Below are 23983 nucleotides of genomic sequence, written 5' to 3' on the forward strand. Positions count from 1 at the left end.
GACTTATAGGCATCTTAAATGTACCAATTAAGAGTTCTAAAGTCAGCAAGAAAAATAGGTGTAAAAATCAAGGTGACAATGTAGAAAAGGTTAATTTCTTACACTAAAATACACTTCAAGCAACGCTTTGCCCTTATAGCTGTACATAGTTCACTATATCTGTGGAGAAGTGTACCATACTGTGGAGAAGTGTGGCTCAATGATTAGAGCAGCAGACCCTGATGCAGAGGTCTAGCCCGGGACCAAGGTTCAATTCCCCGCCTCGGTGGGTCTTGGGCTAAAAAAAAAAATTCCACGGACCTGATAATTCTCGCCTCAGTGCCTATTCCAATCATGGAGTCCCACTCTGCAACTCTGGGCAATAGCTTTCTTAATCTCCACAATGCCCCCCACAACGCTAAGGATGCCTGGCCTCCACCTTGGGGGTGCCCAGGAGTGGACGCCTCACAGGGAAAGCCAGGATGGGTTCCACAGTGGTATTCGTATAAGCGCCTTGAGACCCTTGTGGGTGAGTAGTGCGCTATACAAGAATCATTACATTACATATCTAGTGGTAGTTCCAATACTCTATGTAATGGTGCAACAGTTTTATGTATTCTGAGTAGTGGGTGTTGATCCTCCAGTACTTTGTTCAATACTTTGCTTATCCAGATAGGTAACTTTACCTTTTACACCAAGCTCATAGCTACACAGTGAAACCTAGTGAAGTAGAGATTGACCCCTTCTCATTTGGTCCTATCAGAAGGTACTGAATCCTGCAATCTTTTCATCCTTATTGGTACAATGACCTCCTCTCTCTCCTCTTATAACTAATCTGACTATTAGGAATATGTCCAGGAATCATAGGTAGCTGTCATGACTCAGGTTGACTTTTTATTTGTAGGTATCCTACCAGCTTTTTTTATACGTAGGCCTGTATCAAAAAGAGGGCGCACTGCCCTGGGTGGTACCATTGCACACCTATAACTTGATGTGACCAGTAAAGACTAAGTCAATGCACTGTATCACAATGAACGTATTGCCTCCAGCACAATTACAAACTCATGACTGCCTTAGAGGCAGCACATTAGTGAAAGGTAGGTCTGCTGTTTGAAGATGCCAGTATGTTTATAACTGTACAGGCAGCAACCTGGCCTGCATTTGCACGGGAGGCAGTGATCACCCTCCGGGCAGGTGCAGCGAGTGACTGCACCTACCTGTAGGGGAATGTCTATGGAGTCCATTGAACTCCCTTGGCCCCCTTCCATCAATCAATCATAGGATTTGTCAAGCGCACTACATACCCTTGAGGGTCTCAAGGTGCTAGTGGGAGGGGGGGGAGGGATGCTGCTACTGTTCGAAGAGCCAGCTCTTAAAGAGTCTCCTAAAGGTTAGGAGGTCTTCGGTCTGCCGTAGGTGGATGGGGAGGGTGTTCCACATCTTGGCGGTGAGGTGGGAGAATGATCTGCCGCCAGTGGTTACTCCGGCAGCGAGGGCGTGGTCTGTGGAGCAAAGCTGGTGGGCGGGGGTAAAGAGCTCGAGTCGGCTGTTGAGGTACGCTGGTCCAGTGTCGTGGAGTGCTTTGTGTGCGTGGGTGAGGAGCTTGAAGGTTATCTTCTTGTTGATGAGGAGCCAGTGCAGGTCTTTCAGGTGGGGTGTGATGTGGCTACGGCAGGGGATGTCAAGGATGAGGCATGCCGAGGTGTTCTTGATGCGTTGGAGTCGTTTCAGGAGTTTGGCCAGGGTTCCTGCGTAGAGTGCGTTGCCGTAGTCCAGTCTGCTACTGACGAGGGCCTGGGTGACTGTCCTTCTAGTTTCGGTGGGGACTCACTTGACCCCATCTTCTCAACGAGCACTCACGCCTTCTTTGACCGCGCCACCAAACTCCACTGGACCGACCACCAATGTATCCACTTCACCTTCCGGAAACCCACCACACCCAGCAGATGCCTCGTCGCAGCTGGGGCAAGATCACCGAGAACCAGCTAACCGCCACCCTCGCCCAGAGCCCACCCGCGGACCCAATCGACCCCGACGCCGCACCCTGCAGCCTCAGACAATGGATCAACGACTGCGCCAACACCCTCACCCTGCTCAAGAAGACCCCCCCAACACCCACACCAGCAAGAGAGCCAGCTGGTTCACTGAAGACCTCCAGTGTGGCCGGCGGAGTGAGTGGGTATTGTGACGAGTTGTCCGAGGTTGCCAAGGTTGTCGATCAGGGTGGAGGAGTTGGCATTGTTGTTGTTCTCGACGTGGAAGTTCAGATCTCCGAGGAGGGTGTAGTCTGTGGAGGCGAGGGCGTGTGTGCTGATGAAGTCGGTGATGGAGTTGCTGAACTGAGGTCAGGGTCTGGGGGGTCTGTAGATGAGGGTGCCTCTGAGGGTGGTGTTGGGGTCGGTGTGGATCAGGAAGTGCAGGTGTTCGGCGGTGTTGAGGGTGTTGTAGGCGTGTGTCGAGATTTTGAGTTTTCCTGTGGGCGATGACAAATCCTCCTCCTATTCCACTGGTGCGGTCCTTGCGGGTGATATTGTAGCCTTCCGGGATGGCTATGGTGATGTCAAGTGCCGAGGAGGGGGTCAGCCAGGTCTCCGTCAGAAAGTCGATGTCGGAGTGTTGGTGTCGAGTAGGTCCCATCATTCAACGGCGTGTTTGCGGGCGGAGCGGGTGTTGAGCAAGATACATCTGAGGAAGTTGGGTTCCTTGTTGGGCAGGTTGGCGGGCCGGATGCTGGTGAAGCTACTGTTCCAGCAGGAAAAGGGTCCTTGGGTGCGTTTTTGGGGCGGCCTGGCAGCAGATGCGAGATCGTCCGGCGTTGAGTGCATGGAGAGTGTTAGAGTCGTAGCGGAGGCGGTGCGTGGCCTCCATATGAGGGGCTGTGGGAGGGAGGAGCAGCTGGGAGGCAGGAGCGGGGTGGCGAATGGGTTTGGAGGGGGCGGGCCCTCAGGGACGCAGCCGGGGGAAATTTAAGGGGGGAGCGGGTAGGGGTTCACAGAAGGCAAAAGGGACAACAAGAGAAGGGGGCAGAAGGGAGAAAATGGACAAACAAACAAAACAACAGTGGGGGCACAGAGATATAGGCAGAAGCAGTATGAGGCAGGTAGTACAGAGGCAAAAAAACAGAGTAAAAAACTAAGCGCAGGCGGGATACCGTTCAACGGGCGGCAGCAGCAGCGGTGCTCAAGTCACACAGGGGGCTGCGTAGCGGTGAGGGGAGTGACCTGCCTGGTGACAGGGTCAGGGGTCGCTCTCTCTACTGCTGCGCGGCCTCCATACAAGGGGCTGTGGGAGGGAGGAGCAGCTGGGAGGCGGGAGTGGGGTGGCAAATAGGTTTGGAGTGGGACGGGCCGCAGAGGATGCAGCGGCGGGAAACTTAAGGGGAGAAGCGGGTGGGGGTCACAGAAGGCAAAAGTGACAACAAGAGAAGGGGGAACAAGGGAGAAAATAGACACACAAAAAAACCAACAGTGGGGGCACAGAGATATAGGCAGAAGCAGTACAAGGTAGGCAGTACAAAGGCAAAGACGAAGTAAAAAGCAAAGCCCAGGCGGGATACCGGTCAAAGGGGGGCAGCTGCAGCGGTGCTCAAGTCACACAGGGGGCTGCGTGGCGGTGGAGGGAGCGGCCTGCCTGGTGACAGGGTCAAGGGCCATAGGGTGCCCTTTGTGTTGAAATGTGTGCTACCTCCAAGGTGCACAGTCAGTGTGCCCCTGACAGCTCCTTTGCTTCTGTACCTGCATTTATGATAGGGTGTGGGCATAGAGGCAAAGTATTTCCTCATTTGTATGGGGCTACCTACCATTAAAATGAGGGAACGTTTCCTTGAGATCACTCCGTCACACATGTAGCTATATTATAGATTGCCCCTGATTTACACATGTATGCATTGGAGGTTGCATAGCACTGTCACACTAGATTACACCCAAAACTCAAACTTAATTCTAATAAGAATTTTTCCAATCATCAGCAAATGTTGCATAATTCTGTGACTCATCTCCTGGTGGGACTCAATCACAGGACCACACATTGTTGTTGCTGCTTTCCCTTTGTTGGCTTTCAGACATGCTAAACGTGATTTCAAGGTCCTGTATATGATGCATCATCATTTATGGCAAAGCCAGACTCTCATAGAAAAAAGGTGTTGAGTCCCTGTTTCGTACCTAGCGGATTAAATTCGCTAAGGTTGTCATTAATAGAGAAAGGTATGGCTTGCAATAGGGTCAGATTTTTATACCAATCTAAATTAGAGACACATTCAAGGCAAAGTGGACAACTGAACCAACAAATAAAAAATCTTAAGTAAATATACCAAACAACCAAATTTTATATAAAAAAAGATTACGAAATGTATTCGTACCTCCCAACTGGGTTACAATCTAAAACAAAATCAATGACAAGAATAAAAAGGTTTAAAACAACCACCAGCAGTGGTAGTGCAATAAGTATCATGAACAGTCAAAGTTAAAACAGTCGACGCTGCGTTTCGGTGCTTTTTGATTCTGGACACCTTCTTCAGGACATTAAAACATTTGACTCCATATCTGTGATTCTGACAGGAATTTGTTTATAAACGTTTCAAATGATTTCCAATCTGTTGAAAATTTCTCTGGAATTTCATGTTTCCTTTAGTCTCTGGTCACAGAGCTAGATATTTCTGTGTGCACGGAGGGGCCACCGATAGTTGTAGGGGAGAAGTAATTTTCTTTAGACCTGATTTGATGTGTTGTAGGTCGTTTTAAACTCTGGGCTTCAATGGCATAAAATAAGTATTTAGTAATTATCCAGATCCTCTCTTCATGGTTAGAGGAAGAAATCTCGCGTTAAGACTGCGGCCTCCCTGATCCTCTGTGCTCGTATCTTCCTGGGGATTCGAATTCCAGAGAAATTTTTAACAGATTGGAAATCATTTGAAACGTTTATAAACAAATTCCTGTCAGAATCACAGATATGGAGTCAAATGTTTTAATGTCCTGAAGAAGGTGTCCAGAATCAAAAAGCACCGAAACGCCGCGTCGACTGTTTTAACTTTGACTGTTCATGATACTTATTGCACTACCACTGCTGGTGGTTGTTTTAAACCTTTTTATTCTTGTCATTGATTTTGTTTTAGATTGTAACCCAGTTGGGAGGTACAAATACATTTCGTAATCTTTTTTTATATAAAATTTGGTTGTTTGGTATATTTACTTAAGATTTTTTATTTGTTGGTTCAGTTGTCCATTTTGCCTTGAATGTGTCTCTAATTTAGATTGGTATAAAAATCTGACCCTATTGCAAGCCATACCTTTCTCTATTAATGACAACCTTAGCGAATTTAATCCGCTAGGTACGAAACAGGGACTCAACACCTTTTTTCTATGTAACTATCCCCCTCCCTGCGATAAATTTCAGGGGTACCTCCTCTTGTTATCACAAAGCCAGACTCTCAGTCATACACTCCTGTGCTTTGAGCTTCTCGCTTGCCTTTCTGTTGAAAACTGTATAATCAGTGGATGATCATTACACACATTTTCCCCTGCCCCATCTACAATCCGTGACCTGCATAGGGTAAATTCGGTCCTGAGTATCTTCTTAAAATTTTACTTCACACCGCTTAGTTCCAGGTTCCCGTCACAGGGAGAAGAAACAAATTATTTTTGATAAACATGCCCTTTGTAAGGTTACTAACCTTTTCCTGATTACTGTAAAACCTATAAATCTGAATGCATGTGCAGTATCTAATAAATGAATGGCAATAATGGTGCTATTCATGTGCCACACATTATGACATTTGAAGCAGCTGTGTGGCTCACTGGTTAGAGGAGGCAGACCTGGAACAGAAGTCAGCCCGGGACCAAGGTTCAATTCCCGGCTCGGCGGGGGCTTGTGCCCTAAAATGTCCATGGACTCGACAATTCTCGCTCCGGTGCCTACTCGATTCACGGGTTCACACTCTGCGACTCTGGGCAATAGCTTGCTTAATCTCCACAATGGCCCCTCGCTGCGGGATGCCTGGCTTTCACCTTGCGGATACCCTGCCGGCGTTATCTCACAGGGGAATACCAGGATGGGTTCCCTAAGCAAGCGCTTAGAAACCACTCGGTGATTTGCGCTATTATAAATTCCTGTACATTTACATTTGTACATTTACTCCATTATTTAGTATCTATAAATAATAGGTGGCATGAAATAATGTGACATCCACATAAAGTGTGCCCAACATAATTAATTGGCACTAGATTTTAATGATTGTGTTATTAACAATTCAGGACAAAAATATATTCAACACTAGAATAAATACAATTTTATATGAACACATATATTTTACAAAACCCCATAGCACTATGGGAAATAAATGACCCTTCTACAAAAAGAAGATGTAAGTCAGTGTTACAATAAATCTTTAGAATTAAAACAAATTTGTCAGGGAAGGTCCTGGGGAAAGAAGCGCTCAGCTAAACTGCTTTCTGCCCAGATGTCCCCTGTATATTACTGTAAAATCTTCATTAGTTTATAAATTATCTTTATTATATCCTATGGCTGGTATTGCACGTGGTAAAGAGAGGGTCAGGAAGGCCTTAAAAGGCTGGCGAGATACAAGGCTGCAGCCAAGCAGACACAGGCAGGTACTGGTGGGGTGGTAAAGCTTCTCGGTGATCCACTCTTTGGTTGATTATGAACTTTTTGGTCCAAGCGCGGTCGGTGATTCAGTCGATTGGAAACCCAGACAGGATAATCTGCTGTGATATAGCCGTTGGTAATTCTGATGTGGGATGGCAGTGTTGTTGTGCTGTGAAATAAGAAAATGACAATATAAGTTCACAGATAAATATAGAAATTTTAAAAAAATCATTTTAAGAACAGCATAGCACAATGGGCCAGATGTCCACAAGACGGGTGAAAAGATCTGGTCGTGTTTAAATCAAGTAAATTAACTTTCGCAGCTACACCTCATTCCCAACAAACACAAAAAACGACGGGCCTAATTTATGAGCAATGACGCATCGCTGCGTGAAAGCAGCGATGCGTCACTCGATGCGTCACTTCTCAGTGCGCACTCCTTGCGTCATGATTGATGTGTCATATTTATAATATGACGCATCATGTCGCAAGGAGTTACAGATACGTCAGTATTTCTGACGTATCTGTAGGAGCAAAAGTGACGCATTGCTGGAGTGTGTCACAAAAATGATGCAACCCCAGCAATGTGTACTTTCACATGGGCAAGTCCCATGTTGTTAGTTCCTGCGTCAGTCTTACGTCTGCCATGAAGCAGGCGTAAGATGTTGACACATTAGAGGCCAAGAAATGGTGCAGTGAAATAATATAGATTTAACTGCGTCACTTCCATGACCCCTTCTTGCGTCAAAACACCTCCCTTGTATACATTATACCTGGCGCAGGTATAATATGGTGCAGGGGTTTACAAAGTGACGCATCTACCTAGATGCGTCACTTTGTAAATATGGCGTAACAAGGCGCATTTTTTACGCCACTGGGGCGTCACAAAAAGTGATGCACCGGCGGCGTAAAAGTGACGCACAGCCTCATAAATGAGGCCCTACATATAAACACACTGCTGTTTTACAAGTATGCCGACATTTTTTCACAAGGGCGAGATACATTCTAGATCAAAAACAAGTAACACAAAGCTTTCATCTCGCGTGGATAAACTAAAAATCTGGTGTGAGATGTTGGACTCTCCTTGTTTATGTCTTATCCTCTTCTGAAGTTTCTACTATCCGTTAATGCAACCTCCGTACATTTGTCAAAGACCAATTTTCAAACTCAAAACTCAGGTAAATTCCAGATTCCCTTTAGTCAAACTCTCCATGTCCCAAACGTGATCTTCAACAGTACTCAGTACCTAAAACCTTTGTAGACCACGATTTATAACAGTGTTGACAAATTGACTCTATTTGACATAAATGTTCACCACTGACATTTGGAGGTGTGTACACCTGGAAAACGCCAAGGAAAATCTAGGAGAGCTTTGCAATGAGTTGGCATACACTTCTTGAAATGAGTTCCTGGACCTCGTAGTAATATAAGCAGCTCATAAGTTGGTATTTTAAGTCCTTACGTTTGTTCTATCACAAAGTCATGTAGCAGACATACGTATCTTCGTAAAGTATACAGTTGGTTGAATTTACTGGCCCTTGAAGGAAAAATACAATTATCATAAAATGTTCCCTCTTCTACCTGTAACATCAAGGAAGCTGCTGATTCAGGGGCTGATCACATCTAGATTGGATTACAGTAATGCCATCTTTTTGGGCGCTCCTGAATCCACTCCTAATAAACTCCAGCAGGTCCAAAATGCGGCGGCAAGGCTGCTCATGGGCATTCCTAGGACGCAGTCAGCCAGACCTGCCCTAAAGGCGCTGCACTGGCTCCCAGTGCGGGAGAGAATCAAATTTAAAGCACTCTGTACAGCCCATAAAATCCTTCAGGGGAAAGGCCCCCCAATACTGAAGAATTTAGCGGTCCCTTATAAAGCGAGCAGAACGTTGCGCTCTGACCAAAAACACCTTCTTTTAGTCCCCAGAGTTAAAAGGGCCCGCACTGGCGGGAGAAGATTCTCAGTTAACACGGCGAAGCAGTGGAATTTGCTCCCTTTAATATTGCGCGCCGAGCCTTGTACACTGCGTTTTCGCAAATGTCTTAAAACCTATCTGTTTCCTGCTTGAGTGCACTAATCTGGCCGTTGTTATTATCTGATGGTGTCTGGATAAGCGCTGGGATGCACAAGGGTAACTGCGCGCTATATAAAATTTTAAATAAATAAATAAATAAATTAAGCGTTTCTACTGAAATTGGGTACACAAAAATGGCGCAGTATCCAGAAACAAATCTAGGGCAAAATGTGCAAATAACCGTACAGATCATGTGCCCATCAATCCCGTTTTTTGATCTATAACCTTCATCTTTCTGAAAGAAAGTGAAATGAGGGAGGAAAAGAAGGGAGGAGGCCATTCTACTATGGGTTGCAACTGTGTGTGAACTTTGACCCGTATATACCAAAACGACTCACAGCAAATAATGCAGTTCGGGTTAAACGGTGTTCACAGATCAGTATCTTCCACTTCGATTTAATGAATTCCTTTGCAACTCTGCAGCCTGCACTGACCTCCGCCTGCCAAAGATCCTGTGAGCTGGCAGGCGTTTGATTCTGGTTATCAGATCGCTTTTCCAAAGCTTAAAACATGCTTTCTTTCCAATCACTCCAAGACCTGATGCTTACCAAGTATGGGGCTTACTTCCATTAAACAAATAGAAGACATGCACTCAAAAATCACTGTATTTTAGCTGCATATGTAAAGAGCTTGACTATGCTACACCCTAATAAAGTGCTAGGCCTAACAGTGTTCAGTATCACTGTGGCGTACGTGGGAAGAGTTTTGGTGTCAACATTGATCAACAAGAGTGGTGCTTTTATCCTGCATTGGATCACAGCGCCTAAATATGTTATGGAGGGAAGACAGATTAGGGACATAATGTAATGTATTGTAATTGTATTTATATAGCGCATACTACCACTGACGAGGCATCGAAGCGCTTTTCGGCAAGTAGAACACTACTCCGAAACCCAAAAAGGATTAGTGGTGGATAACTATACTGAAATTTGAGCCAATTTGAGGGGTGGACATGTGAGTCTGTTGGTTGGATTGAAAAGGATAATATGCATTTTTACATTGTTATAATGATGCCTCGTTGAAGGATGCCGTTTATCAGTGAGCCCTTTGTGGTGAGTGATTTGTTGTGAATCATGATGAGTAGTCAAGCGCATTCCTCGCTTCTTTGTAGTCCTGTAACTGATCTCATGCATAACATGCAGCCAAGTATTGCAAGAGGTAGGTGAGCATGTGGCCTCCCCTAACAAGTGTTTCATAGAGGTAGCTACGTAATGAATTTCCATATTTAAAATGTCAGAAATACCCTCTGAAGAATATAGCAATATGTGCTTTATATGAGACAGGATAAAACTTGCAGAATGTGCGTCCTCCACCTTCTCCCCCAAACATACAAGCTAATTCAGCTTCAAGTGTGCAATTTCATACGACTCTCCCTCCAGCACACTCTCTTGCCTCTAACACACACTCACCCTTCATGTGTGAACCTGACTCAAGTCAAGTCAAGTCAAGTCAATACGAGCTTTATTCGATTAGTTAAAATCATAAAAGCAGTTAAATCACATATAAAATCAGCAATTCATGTATTAAAAGACATTTCTTATAAAAACAATTCATGTATTTACATTAAAAATAGAGCATTCCATAGTTAGACTAACAAGTGGTAATTATTAACACATTTCATGGACTATTAAATTTAAATTTTCTAGACTTAACACGCATAGCAGCAACCAAAAAACTTGCGACGCCAAATATTACTCTGATGCTACTCAGGAGTTGTAAGTAGTGGAGAGCGGGACGAACTTGTGTGAACCCTGCATCTCTCAGGATAGGTAATAAAAACAATCTTCTACATTCATCATAATGGCCGCAGAACATGATAAAGTGCATCAGTGTCTGTTCAGAGAAATTATCACAGCTACAGGGGATAGATGTATCGGATTTTCCCCATACTGGGTAATTCCCCAAGGAATACTGGGTGATGTTAAGTCTGAATCTCACCAAGAGATTACGATGGTAAGGACGAGTCACAATGGTCAAATAGGGTTCTACTTTAGGGGTGGTCTGAAGTATGTAGTTAGCCCTAACCCCCGATTTTTGGACCTCTAATTCCTCCCGTTCCATCATCACACGTTCTAAGAAATTATTCTTGATCCAAAGTACATCGTCCTTCTTGATGGTACTCGGGGCGAGATATAGTTCTGGCCTTCCCAATTTAAGAAAGGTGTTTTTAATGTAGGCCAGCCAAGGAATTGTATTGACTTTATCCAACGCCATACAGTCTTTGAGAATAGAATGATTTAGACTGATGTCGGGATTCATTCAACCAGGTCTTGGTCCAGCAGGTCAAAGGTGCCAGCTGTAGTTGATCACTGATGTAGCCAAGACCTACCTCGGTATGGACTGATAATACTGGGGTTGATTGGGGGACCACTAAAAGAGATCTTAGAAACTTATTTTCTGCCACCTGGACTTTATCTTGTGGTAGATAGCCCCATATGGAGGCACCATACCTAGCTATTGATAGGCTTTTTGATTTGTAAACTGCCAACAATGCTTCTATTGGACGTGAACCCAAGCGTTTAGCAAAGCTCAATAGAGCAGAATTAGTTCTGGTGACAGCTAGGCCTTTAGCAATTAATTGTGGTCTCCAGGTACCCCTTTCATCGAAAAGGACGCCCGGGTAAGTGAAGACCGGGACTCTGGAGATTTCTTCACCGTTGCAAAGAAACTTACCAAACTTTACATTTTTGGAACGTTTCCCTGCAACCATAACGTGTGATTTTTTGTTATTTACCTGCAGGTCCATGGAGGACATAAATACACCAAAATCGTCCAAAAGTTTCTGCAGCCCTACCCCAGTACGGGCGAGCAGTACCTTGTCATCCGCGTAGAGGAGTACCGGCACCAAGTACTCCCCCACACATGGGACGTCAGGAGTGGACCCTTTCAGGGTTATTTCGAGGGAGTTTATATATAGGGTGAATAGGAGGGGTGCCAAAATGCACCCCTGCCTTACCACTCGTTTTGATTTAAAGGAACTCGTAGTTCTACCCTCGCTATTGGTTCTAATAGTGGCCCGCAGATCTTGATGCAGAGCCGCTAGATAATGTACCAATGGGGGATCAATCCCTATGTTAATTAAAATTGCCCAAAGTTAAACACGATTGACTAGATCAAAGGCCGATGTTAGGTCCATAAAGGCCATATATAGCAGACCCTCCTTAGCCAAGGTGTATGTGCTAATTAACATGTGGAGGTTAAGGCATTGATCAAGAGTACCCTTTTTGGCCCTGAACCCATATTGTAATTCGGAGAGGACCTTCCTCTCTACCAGATGATCGCCTAATCTCTGCAGAATGACCCTGCCCAAGATTTTGACGGCGGAGTCAATCAGCGAGATAGGCCTATAACAGGCAGGGTCAGATCTTAAACCTTTTTTGAAGACGGGTATTATAGATGATGTTGCCCAAGAAGGGGGAAACCCCAAAGTTATTGTGGAGTTGAAGACATTCGTGAGTATCTTAGTCCAAAACTCCAGGGGGGTCCTATAAAGGTCTGCGGGCACGCCGTCTGGGCCCGGGGCCTTATTTTTCGTCATCTCTACAATGGCCTTTTGTACCTCCATTTCCTCGAATCGCAAAAGGGATTCTACACCAATTTCTAAGGGGCCCATCATTAATGTGTTCTCTTCAGCACTGTTATATATTTTATTAAAGTGGGCGACCCATGTCTCATCGGGAATCACAGAGTCCATCACCGAGTTATTTATACCAAAAAAGTAAGGGTGGTTTTTTACAGCCCAAAATTTAGAACTGTCCTTCAACACATCCGCTGACATGAGATTGTCCCAAGCCTCCTCCTTTATTCCTTTTTTTCGGTTAGCCATAGCAAATTTGTAATTTTTTCTAAATGCGGCCACCTTTTCCTTGTTTCTCGGTTTTTGTTTTAAAGCAAACAATAGTTCTTTATGGGCTTTTGAACACGCCTCATTAAACCACCCTGGCTGATCTGGGCAATCCCTCTTGTTACATTTTAGGTCAAGTCTCACTTGTGTGCAAATAGTGGTGAAAGAATTTAAGACCTTTTTCCCATCTGCCAAGTTGTCTAGGCATATTGCCATGTCCTCCTTAACTTTGTGCTCTAGATCCTTAATAAAAGTGTCTAGTACCACCTTAGCCCAATTGAGCCTCCTCCCCTGATCTTTGGGAATGAGTTTATCAGGATTACAGTCCTCGTTTGCCTTCTGGTTGTCTGTGTCCTCCCCCCTATGTATGGTCATGATTAGAGGATTATGGTCACTAAAGATCGAAATTGTGATCTCTATGGAGGAACAAACCTGTACCACACCAGGGGAAACGAAAATGTAATCGATTACAGTTTCTGCTTCTCTACCAACAAAGGTTGGGGCCCTTTTCTCCCCTCCGCTTGTTAAAGATTAGACTGCAAAACGTCAACATTATCGGCGCCATCTTGCCCCTTTCCAAGCCCATTCGTGCGCGTAAGCGGCAGCCATTTTGAGCACCATGGCCTCCCTGCCCCTCGCTGAATAGCCAGCGCGTCTCTCTCTCTCTCTTAACCTCGCAAGCATTCCCCCGCACGCTGACAACCCCCGCTCTCTCATGCCTTGGGTCATAAACCCCTCTTCAGCGCAGCTTCACCACGGAATCCCATCCTGTTCCCAGCGCGACACCTCCCCTCATTCCTTTCATGGCCTCAAACCCTTTTGATACATACCCCCTTTTCCTGTGTCCCCGTTTGTCTTCCCTGTTCCCAGGCCGCCACCTGACTCTGCGGATACTGTTTATTACCCCGTACAGTAGGAAGCTTCCCCTCCCCATCAAAAGACCCCCGAACCGATCAAAGCCCCCACCCCATGAGATCCGATCAACCCCATGCATTCCGTGAATCGGCGGAATGCCCTGCTGCGCGACAACCATCACCTGTTGTGACCGGGGTGGGGAATCCAACTGTAAATGTATGTGGGAACGGGTCTGGAGGGGAGATTCCGAGGATGTTCTTTCAAGTACTAAAAGTATTACGAGAATGTGTTATGTGCAATAAAGGTCGTAAACTCTAGTATAAGAGGCCAGGCCTCAGAGATGTGTTTAGAGCACCTCGTGACGATACTTGCTGTCTGAATTGATGTGTTCTCCTCCGGAGAGAATAAAATCCTCGTTTCCCGCCTTCCAGTCTCCAGCGCCTGCTTCTTCATTGATTAATATTGGTGGGTCATAGAGGCGATACCGCCGGGCAACATAAAAGGGTTTTTGGTTACCGGTTGTCTTTGGAACCCTTTTTAACAATTGGCGTCCCAAACGTGGGGCCCATCAGCGACTCGTGGATCCAGTGGGAGAGGTCCCGACGACAGAGTGAACGACTGCCACGATCGGAAGGTACCCTGTCCGATAGACCCTCGTCTGACAGCCGATCATCCGAACTTCACTGGTTCCGAACAGACCTCTCTCGAGTGATCTGCGGTCCTGACTGGGAACCATCAGGAGTGCCACGAGAAGTACGAAGAGAAGAGGACGATCGGGCGCTGGATTCGGAAGACGAGAAACTGTCCATGCGGTCCGGGTAAGGTCGTGTAAACACGACGAATTGCGAAAGTGATAGATAATTGAAAGTAATTGATAATTGTTGAAAATACTAGTATTACTCTTTGTTAATTTATTGGAGATTCACTGTCTACAAACGGAGAAACAACAGGCTCTCCCTTTATAAACAGCGAAGGATAGGTACGCACCCGTCGGACCTATCTTTCTCCCCCACTGAACAATTGCCCCTTCCCCCCATTGATTAACTGTTATAGATTGTTTTCTGGAGATTCTCTGTCTGCAAACAGGGAAAAATAGGTCCCCTCTTTACAGATAGTGAAAGGGTAGGTGACGCGAACCTTTGCGAGCCTACTTATTCTCCCCATTGACCATATTGATTTTTTATTTTTGACCTAACATTGATTGATCAGAATTGGTTCATGAGGTATTCACTACGTGCAAACAACGTAGAATAGAAATATTCTGTCTAGTCTTTGCGCGCAGTGATAAGATAGGTAGTGCTGACTATTATCCCATTGTGATCCGTCATGCCTGTCTTCTCCCCACTGGTTAGTAGCCTGTTTAACCCGGACCGCTTATTAGAGATGAACCATCCGGCTCCGCTGGAAGGCACCCCTAATAAGGACATGTTCACAAAGCATGGATTAGTCGCTACAGCCTATAGCCAGCTGTGGCATAAATATACGAAAAAGGATCGAGAAAGTCAGTGGCCACTGATAGGATCCTTCGAAAACGATAGAATAATCGCACTAGAAACAGCCCTTGGTAAAAACAAGACGACGTCCACTATGCTTGACAGCTTCGGCATGTGGCGAAAAGAAGCCGAACAACGCAAAAGGAGAACTGAGAGTAGGTTGGGAAAAGAGCTGCGGAAAGCAGCCCACCTAGCAGCCCAGAAGCTAGAGAAAGAGATAAAAGAAAGAGAGGATACCAAACAGAAGATAGAAATAGAAACATCAAGCCAGTGCCTGGTTAGAACTCCCTCCACGCTCTACCCTGATTTACACTCAAAACAGCGAACCAACGATGATCTGCTGCTAGGTCCTCCGATCATCCACATGCCCCCTCCATATGCCCCTTCCCAACCCTTAGCCCAGCACCCACTATCCCCAGGTACCAGCGGGAGTAGCACCACGGCTTCAGCCCCCATGGCCTCCGTACCGGCTGAACTCCTAGTATTAGATGTTACGCAAACGACAACGCCGGACGACCCAGAAGCCCGAAGGGTTGGTCCTGTTAGAGCATATAGACTAAGCAAACATGAACGAGTAGGGGTCGACAAGATAGCAAAGATACTGGTAGAGAAGAGGGAGGATGAAGAGTCCGTCACGGATGTGTTTAATTCTTATACTGGGAGTCACAGACGACACTTTACTGTACAACTGTGTTACCACGTCTTAAATGCATACGAGGACCGATATCAAGAAAAAGGTCCACAGAGCCTAACGACTCTGTACCGGAAGGTTGATATCGGGGATGAGAGTGAGAGTGATGTGACGGACCTCCTTACGCGTACGCTTGAGGTTTTCCGCCACCTCACTGAACAAAAGCCGAAAACCGAATCCACTACCTCCGTAGCAACCAACCCACAAACTGAACGACCTAACACTATGATGCCGATACGAGAGGCTGCCCCTTACTGGGTTCCTCCACGAGGTGAAGGGACTCACGATGACGCAAACAACAAAGATGCAAAGGGAAGGGTAGTATACAATTGGGTCTACCAACCATGGGACCGGCAAGAGATTCTGACCTTCCGGAAATCTCTGCCTGACCTACGTAAAAACCCCACTGCCTTCTATACTGAGTTGGGTACGGCCCTAGGTTCGACGATTATGACTCTAGCTGACATCGACTTGTTTTTCGGGTTATGTCTACCAGCTGATGTGTGGAAGCAAATCCGGAAAGTCGACCACTCTGAGCTGTTTGGACATAACTGGTCACAACTTGATGGCATAGACAGACAACGAGAACCCGGACAAAAGCCTTTAAAAGCCATTTTAGACCTCCCGGATAAAATCGTGCAGAAATTAAAAACCCTGATCCCAGAAAAGAAAGTGGACTGGTCGATAGTAACGGCTTGTCGCCAGAAACCTCAGGAGGATGTATCGGAATACTTCTCCCGGTTTGAAACGGTGTTCTCCGATTACAGCGGCCAGGACCTGACCACTGCAACCGGACACCATCTGTTTGTCCAGAATTACATTAAGGGCTTATCACCGGAGGTCTCGCAGAAACTGCAGGCCAGTGAAAGTAGTTGGGCAGCCTCCAAACCTACGGCTATCCTCCAGATGGCCCAATATTATGAACATCAGAAAAACGAAAACGATAGAACAACAGAGAGGAAGAAGAAAGAATTAAAGGAGAGGGTGATGATAGCACAACTGCAAGGGGTGACTCTGGGACGAGACCAATACCGGGGAAACCATCAGATGAACGTCCCTAAAACGGCACCTCCCAAAGACCGTGCTTCAACTCCCCACATTGGACGTACAGACATTAGAGAGGACCAGTGTGCCTTCTGTAAAGGATCGGGCCACTGGAAATCTCAGTGCCCGGTTCTTTTGGAACTCACCAGAAATAGAGATCCTAGAGATTCAGCAAACGAACCAAGAAATAGGGGACCACAGCGAGGGCCCCCAAACAACGCAACTAATGATAGATCCAGTAGACCAAACACATTTGATCGACCCCGACAGAACCAATGCCAGCAATCTGACTACGATGACGTTCATGACTTTGCATAGGACTGCCTAGGGCAAGGGAGGGATCCAGTCGAGCTCCATGTTGACTAGCAAGGCCCTTATGTCACTGCTAAGGTCTTGGGTACAAAGTAACCATTCCTGGTAGACACTGGCGCAACACGTAGTGCATTATCTAAACGACTGATTCCAAGGGCACCCTTGTCTGGCTTACTAATAACATCGACAGGTTTCGATGGGACGCCCTCCACTAACCCTTTGTCCGCCCCAATCCTCTTTGACTTAGAAAACAACACCACTGACACCACGTTTTTGCTCTCCTCCAATAGCCCTGACGCAATTATGGGACTCGACTTATTGAAACACTTCCGAGCAACGATTAGATGTTCTCAAGATGGAGTCTGAGTTTTCCTTTACGACAATCCTGTCCTGCTTAGACATTGCCCCCCCAGACACATGTTTTCCATCACCGACGCTGACACTTCCCTGCTTGACACTCTGCCTCCGTATCTGTGGGCTAAAACGGATTCGGATGTAGGGCGCATGATGATTGACCCAGTGCACATCACTGTTCGACCAGATGCAACACTCCCAAAACTTCCACAATATCGGATATCGCCCGAGGGCGAGAAGGCATTGGTAGAAATCATCCAATCACTGATAGACGCAGGAGTGGTAGAGGAAGTAGTTAGCAACGTTTGCAACAGCCCAATCTTGCCCATCATTAAGAAACAGGGAGAAGGAGATGAGAAAGCATACCGCTTCATCATTGACCTTCGAGAGATCAACAAAGTGGTGGTACCCCAGTACCCTGTGGTCTCGGACATTACCACCATCCTGACTTTGATTCCCTCCACTGCCACCACCTTCACTGTCATTGACCTCAAAAACGCATTCTTTTCCATCCCCATCCATCCAGACAGCCGATATCTCTTCGGTTTCACCCTAAAAGCCCGCTCATATAGGTTCTGCCGAGCACCCCAGGGCTACACAGAAAGCCCTAGCATCTACAGCCAGGCCCTCAAGAGACAGCTGGATCAAGTCCAGTTACCCGATGGAGTGGTATTAGTACAATATGTCGATGACATCCTCTTGGCAGCCGACACCACTCCACTAGCTGTCACAGCCACCATTCAACTCCTGCATTTCCTTGCAGAAAATGGCCACAAGGTCTCTAAGAAGAAGTTGCAATTCTGCCAACCCCAGGTCACTTACCTAGGCCACCTTTTGTCCAAAGACGGAAGGAAACTGACCCCTGACCGGATCCAAACCATTCTCGACACCCCCGTCCCTAAGACCCAGAAACAGGTCCGCTCCCTACTAGGCCTCACCTCCTTCTGCCGGCAGTGGTTGCCCAACTTTAGCCTTGTAGTAAAACCACTGCTTTCATTGTTAGCAAAGGACATCCCTCTCCCACTCCCTTGGACCCCTGAGTGTCAGGCTTCTTTCATGCAACTACGAGATGCCCTCTGCTCGGCCCCAGTGTTGGGTACCCCCGATTACACAAAGCCCTTCTCCCTTTACACCCATGAAAGGGAGGGGTGCGCTTTATCTGTCCTGACCCAGTCCATCGGCCCAAAGCAACGACCATGCGCTTACTTCTCAGCCACTCTTGACCCCGTAGCCAGAGCCCTGCCTGCTTGCCTTCGAGCCGTAGCTGCTGCTGCGATCTCTATCCGACAGAGTGAGGGGATCGTGCTCTCGAATTCCCTCACAGTACTGGTACCCCATGCAGTTGACACCCTCCTAAACCAAACCAAAACGCAACACCTGACGAGTGCACGACTGACAGGATACGAACTGACTCTGCTCGCACCCCACATCACACTGAAGAGATGCACCACACTGAACCCAGCAACCCTGCTGCCCTTACCAGAAAACGATCCCAATACGCACCCTGTACACGACTGTGTGACCCTCACAGACGAACAGACCAGAAGCAGGGTCGACCTCAGAGACACAGCTTTCCCCGACCCCGACGGAGAGCTGTGGGTGGACGGTTCTTGCATCAAACTCCCCGATGGCACCACTTCAGCTGCCTATGCAGTCACCACGGCTCGAACAGTAGTCGAGACAGCCCGCATAACGCAACGATCTGCCCAGGCAGCGGAACTGATTGCCCTGACACAAGCCTGTATCCTAGCAGCAGGAACCACAGCAAACATTTACACCGATAGCCAGTATGCCTTCGGGGTGGTTCACCATTTTGGGCTCCTTTGGAGGGAGAGGGGATTCTTGACCTCACACGGCACCCCCATTTTGCACGGGGACCTAGTCTCCGCCTTGATCGAAGCCGTCCTTCTCCCCAAAAAGCTTGCAGTCATCAAATGCCAGGCACACAAAAAGGTGACGGACATTATTGGACAGGGAAATGCACTAGCCGACCTCACTGCCCGAGCGACAGCTGAAAATAGGACGACAACACGCATGTACGTGACCAGGTCACAAGCAGAAAAATGGTCTGACGCTAGGGACACTATCAGAGACATTCAAATGGCTAGCACACAACACGAACTGACTGAATGGACACGGGTGGGATTGAAAGATGACGAAGGCTGCTGGCGGACAAAAGACACAAACAAATGGTTGTTACCTGACTCATACCTGATTCCCATACTGACTATGGCACATTCCCCTGCCCACATAGGATCAGCCCCCATGATTGAACTTGTCTCCAGAGTTTGGCACAATGATAAGATCACAGAGTCCGCCAAACGCCTGGTCCAACAATGTTTGATATGCCTGCAACACAACCCCGGGAAAGGAACTGTAGTACCCCGGGGAGGGTTTGGGGTCCCAAATCACCCGTTTGAAGTCCTGCAGATGGACTACATCCAACTGGACAGATGTCAAGGCCTGAAATATGTACTTGTGGTGGTATGCGCATTTAGCAAATGGGTGGAAGCATATCCAACCCGTGACAACACTGCTATGGCCACAGCAAAGGTACTGTTAAAGGAGTTTTTCCCCCGTTACGGCCTTTGTCGAATTTTGTGAAGCGACAATGGCCCCCACTTCGTAGCCGAAGTTATCCAACTCATTTTGAAGGGGTTGGGTGTAAAACAAAAGTTCCACGCAGTCTTCCACCCCCAATCTGCTGGACTAGTTGAACGACATAACGCCACACTGAAACTAAAATTGGCCAAAATAGTAGCCACCACAGGACTGAAATGGCCAGACGCACTTCCCCTGGCATTGCTTTCAATGCGTTCCACCCCCACCAAACACCACTTAACGCCATACGAGGTTGTTTTCGGCCGGCCTATGAACGTCTGGTCTGCACCGAAACCAACTTCCATTCATGACGTCCCGGACGTCCTAATGTCTGATTACTTATGTCAGTTGACTAAAACGCTGTCTGTTATCCATCAACAGGTGCTGCATGCCATCCCTGACGCTTCCAGGGGTCCCGGACACACCATTCAGCCTGGGGATTTTGTCCTGATCAGGAATTTCCAGCGTGCCAAGAGTCTGGAACCCCGGTGGACGGGCCCCTGGCAAGTCCTCATCACCACCCGAACAGCACTACGGGTGGAGGGAAAACGCAACTGGCTGCATGCACACCACTGTAAGAAGATCTCCTCGACCCTGACCTCGACCGAAAACATCGACAACCAAGAAGAGCTCCTGAACAAGGACCGACCATCACTAACCTGCTATCCTGATACCGACACACTTGAACTTTCAAAATTCTCTGATCCCACAGTGCCATCGAAAGAAGGGTATTTCCTGCGTCAAAAGGAGGGAGTCTCGGCTAAGTAGACCACGGACTGAGTTAAATCTCAGAACGGTGACCTAAACACTACCAAGGGTTACCCGGAGAGAAGCAAAACAAAGTCTGTGGTTCTGCCCGCTACCGAGCCCCTTGAAGATGATGGAAGCGCCAGATAAGAAGATGATGGAAGCGCCAAATAAGAAGATGATGAAGAAAACAGGAAATACCCACCGCAGAAACCCAAAGGCAGACAGACTCCATAGCCCAAAGACTATTGCGCTCTTCATCACAATCCTCTTCTGCTTTCTCCTCATGACCACACTCTGGATTGTGGAAGAAAATGCACCTGCTCACGAAACCTTCTTGACCACTGTCCAGCCTACCACCATGAAGGAACATTATCTGATTTCGCTCTCTCCCCAACTCAGAGAGAGGCGAAAGGAATTTTGGAATAACTCTTTCGTGCAACTACTTCACCAGCACAACCTTGCCACCAATGCCACTAACTGTTGGATCTGTGGGTTGCTACCCCACGCCACTGGACACTCGATACCATTCATCCCTTCACCTTTCTCAGTTCACGGCTCCTGTCTTGCCTGGCTGATGCTTCTGCAAGAAAGCTTTAAAGACAATGCCACCTCCAGCAAAACCGTAACGCATTTCTACCACGGGGTCTGGCGGAACAGAACAAAGACGCACTTCTGCCCGCAGACCAACAATAACACAGTCCATCTGGACATCCCTGCTAAAGAACAAGTTGAAATGCAAGTGTTCAATAATCCAACCAGAACCACCTTCTCCTACCTGCGAAAACGAACGGCTGCCACTCTGACTGTGGCCCTGTCAGTCATCAACGTCACCGGTCACATGTGCATGGAAGGGCTTGGGACTCAGCTGGTGGGCAACAGTGCCTGCCGGTTTTCCAGAACTCTGGACTCCATCGACCCACCTTCCTTTGTGGCATCTCCAAACACGTATTTCGTCTGCGGCACGAAGGCTTACACCTGGCTCCCCAAAGGCTGGGGGGGCACTTGTTTCATTTCCTTCATCCTTCCTCCGACTTATGTGGCACCAGCAAATCATCACAGACAAAAACGAGCCAAGGACATCGAACAAGCCGATTCAACAGGAGCGCAATTCATCGATGCTATGAAAGGACTTGTCCCCCTCTGGGGCCCGATGGCAAACAGCCGTGCCATCCGACATCTGACTCAAGCAGTTGAGACAACAATGAACATCACGGCTGGTATCCTTGCTAACAACACCGCTGAACTTCAAGCGGTCCGCTTGGTGGCCCTCCAGAACCGCCTTGTCCTGGATGTGGTTCTTGCGGACCGTGGTGGAGCATGCCGCATTATTGGGTCCAGCTGCTGTACATACATACCGGACAACTCACCCTCAGTGTACAAAGCCATCGAACATCTTCACAGACTCTCTTCAGAAGTACACCAGGAACAAGAAGAATGGTCGCTTGGTGGGTGGTTCTGGAACACCGTTAAGAACTGGGGTTGGAGACTGTTCACCATTATCCTGATTCCTGTAGTTGTGATGTGTGGTCTATGCTTGGGAATTCAATGTCTGCCACCTCTGTGTTCATTATGTGCAAATTGTATTTGCCCTAAGACTGTGGACTTTGAAAACGAACGAATGAGAGCAATATATGATGCCGAGGTTAAGAATTTGATGAAGATTGACATTGAGTAAGCAAGTTGGCTAAGATATGTTGAAAAGGGAGGACTGTTAAAGATTAGACTGCAAAACGTCAACATTATCGGCGCCATCTTGCCCCTTTCCAAGCCCATTCGTGCGCGTAAGCGGCAGCCATTTTGAGCACCATGGCCTCCCTGCCCCTCGCTGAATAGCCAGCGCGTCTCTCTCTCTCTCTTAACCTCGCAAGCATTCCCCCGCACGCTGACAACCCCCGCTCTCTCATGCCTTGGGTCATAAACCCCTCTTCAGCGCAGCTTCACCACGGAATCCCATCCTGTTCCCAGCGCGACACCTCCCCTCATTCCTTTCATGGCCTCAAACCCTTTTGATACATACCCCCTTTTCCTGTGTCCCCGTTTGTCTTCCCTGTTCCCAGGCCGCCACCTGACTCTGCGGATACTGTTTATTACCCCGTACAGTAGGAAGCTTCCCCTCCCCATCAAAAGACCCCCGAACCGATCAAAGCCCCCACCCCATGAGATCCGATCAACCCCATGCATTCCGTGAATCGGCGGAATGCCCTGCTGCGCGACAACCATCACCTGTTGTGACCGGGGTGGGGAATCCAACTGTAAATGTATGTGGGAACGGGTCTGGAGGGGAGATTCCGAGGATGTTCTTTCAAGTACTAAAAGTATTACGAGAATGTGTTATGTGCAATAAAGGTCGTAAACTCTAGTATAAGAGGCCAGGCCTCAGAGATGTGTTTAGAGCACCTCGTGACGATACTTGCTGTCTGAATTGATGTGTTCTCCTCCGGAGAGAATAAAATCCTCGTTTCCCGCCTTCCAGTCTCCAGCGCCTGCTTCTTCATTGATTAATATTGGTGGGTCATAGAGGCGATACCGCCGGGCAACATAAAAGGGTTTTTGGTTACCGGTTGTCTTTGGAACCCTTTTTAACACGCTTCCCTCAACTTCATAGAGATTGGTGTTTGCAAGAAGATCTTCTAACAACTCGCCTTGGGGCGAGTGCTCGAAATGTGTAGAGATTGAGCCAGGTGGGCCTATATTGTGTTTATCCAGACAATTCCAAACGCAGGGATGGATATTAAAATCTCCCATTAAGATTGTATCGAATATAGCAGTTTGTGTTGACTTGTAATGTTCGAAATAAGAAGCCAGTGTATTTAGGTGCAAATTTAGTGTGACCTTCTCTGGCGCATTATAAAAATTCAAAATTTAAATTTTAGGGTATTTGGGACGACTCCATTCTAATCCTTGTAGGTTTGCTGACAGAAACCCCAAATTTCTAAATGAGCCTGGAAGTTTAAGTGAGGTTAAAATACAAAGACCCCCTGTAGGTCTACCTCCCTGTCCTGTGGTGGCCTTGACATGAAAGCTACAGTAACCATCTAGATGAAAAAGATCACTTGTGTCCCAAGTCTCTTGTAGAGCAATAATCTCGTGTTGTACCACAAAGTGTATCCATCTGGCATCTTTTATTTTTTTTACCAAGCCCGCCACGTTCCAACTAATTATTTTGTACGTGGAGTGGGGAAGCAATGGATTCTCCGGTGTAATGTTAGACGTGTTGTCAGTTTCTGTGGATAGTTGTCAATCATTTATGTCCAGGCTTGATAAGGCAGAAAATCTGTTTGTTAATACTAGGTCAGGATTAAAACCTGTGTCAATCCTATCACTCGGGACTGTTTTTACTGCCCTCAGTGATGCCTGGTAAGATTGGTAGGAGTAACGCATAGTG

General features: G+C 47.2%; 1 protein-coding gene across 1 annotated transcript in view; it reads right to left on the minus strand.

The window, feature by feature from the left end:
• Positions 1 to 6164: 6164 nt before the first annotated feature.
• LOC147747152 (metalloprotease TIKI2-like) overlaps positions 6165 to 23983 on the minus strand; it is a 580526-nt gene continuing 562707 nt past the window's right edge. Inside the window, exon 7 of the mRNA XM_086952399.1 lies at positions 6165 to 6748. Coding sequence (XP_086808525.1) covers positions 6526 to 6748 — 223 coding nt within the window. The 3' untranslated portion in view covers positions 6165 to 6525. The remainder of the gene's footprint in view (positions 6749 to 23983) is intronic.

The sequence above is a fragment of the Lissotriton vulgaris genome, chromosome 1_1 (assembly GCF_964263255.1).
Source record: "Lissotriton vulgaris chromosome 1_1, aLisVul1.2, whole genome shotgun sequence".
NCBI lineage: Eukaryota > Metazoa > Chordata > Amphibia > Caudata > Salamandridae > Lissotriton > Lissotriton vulgaris.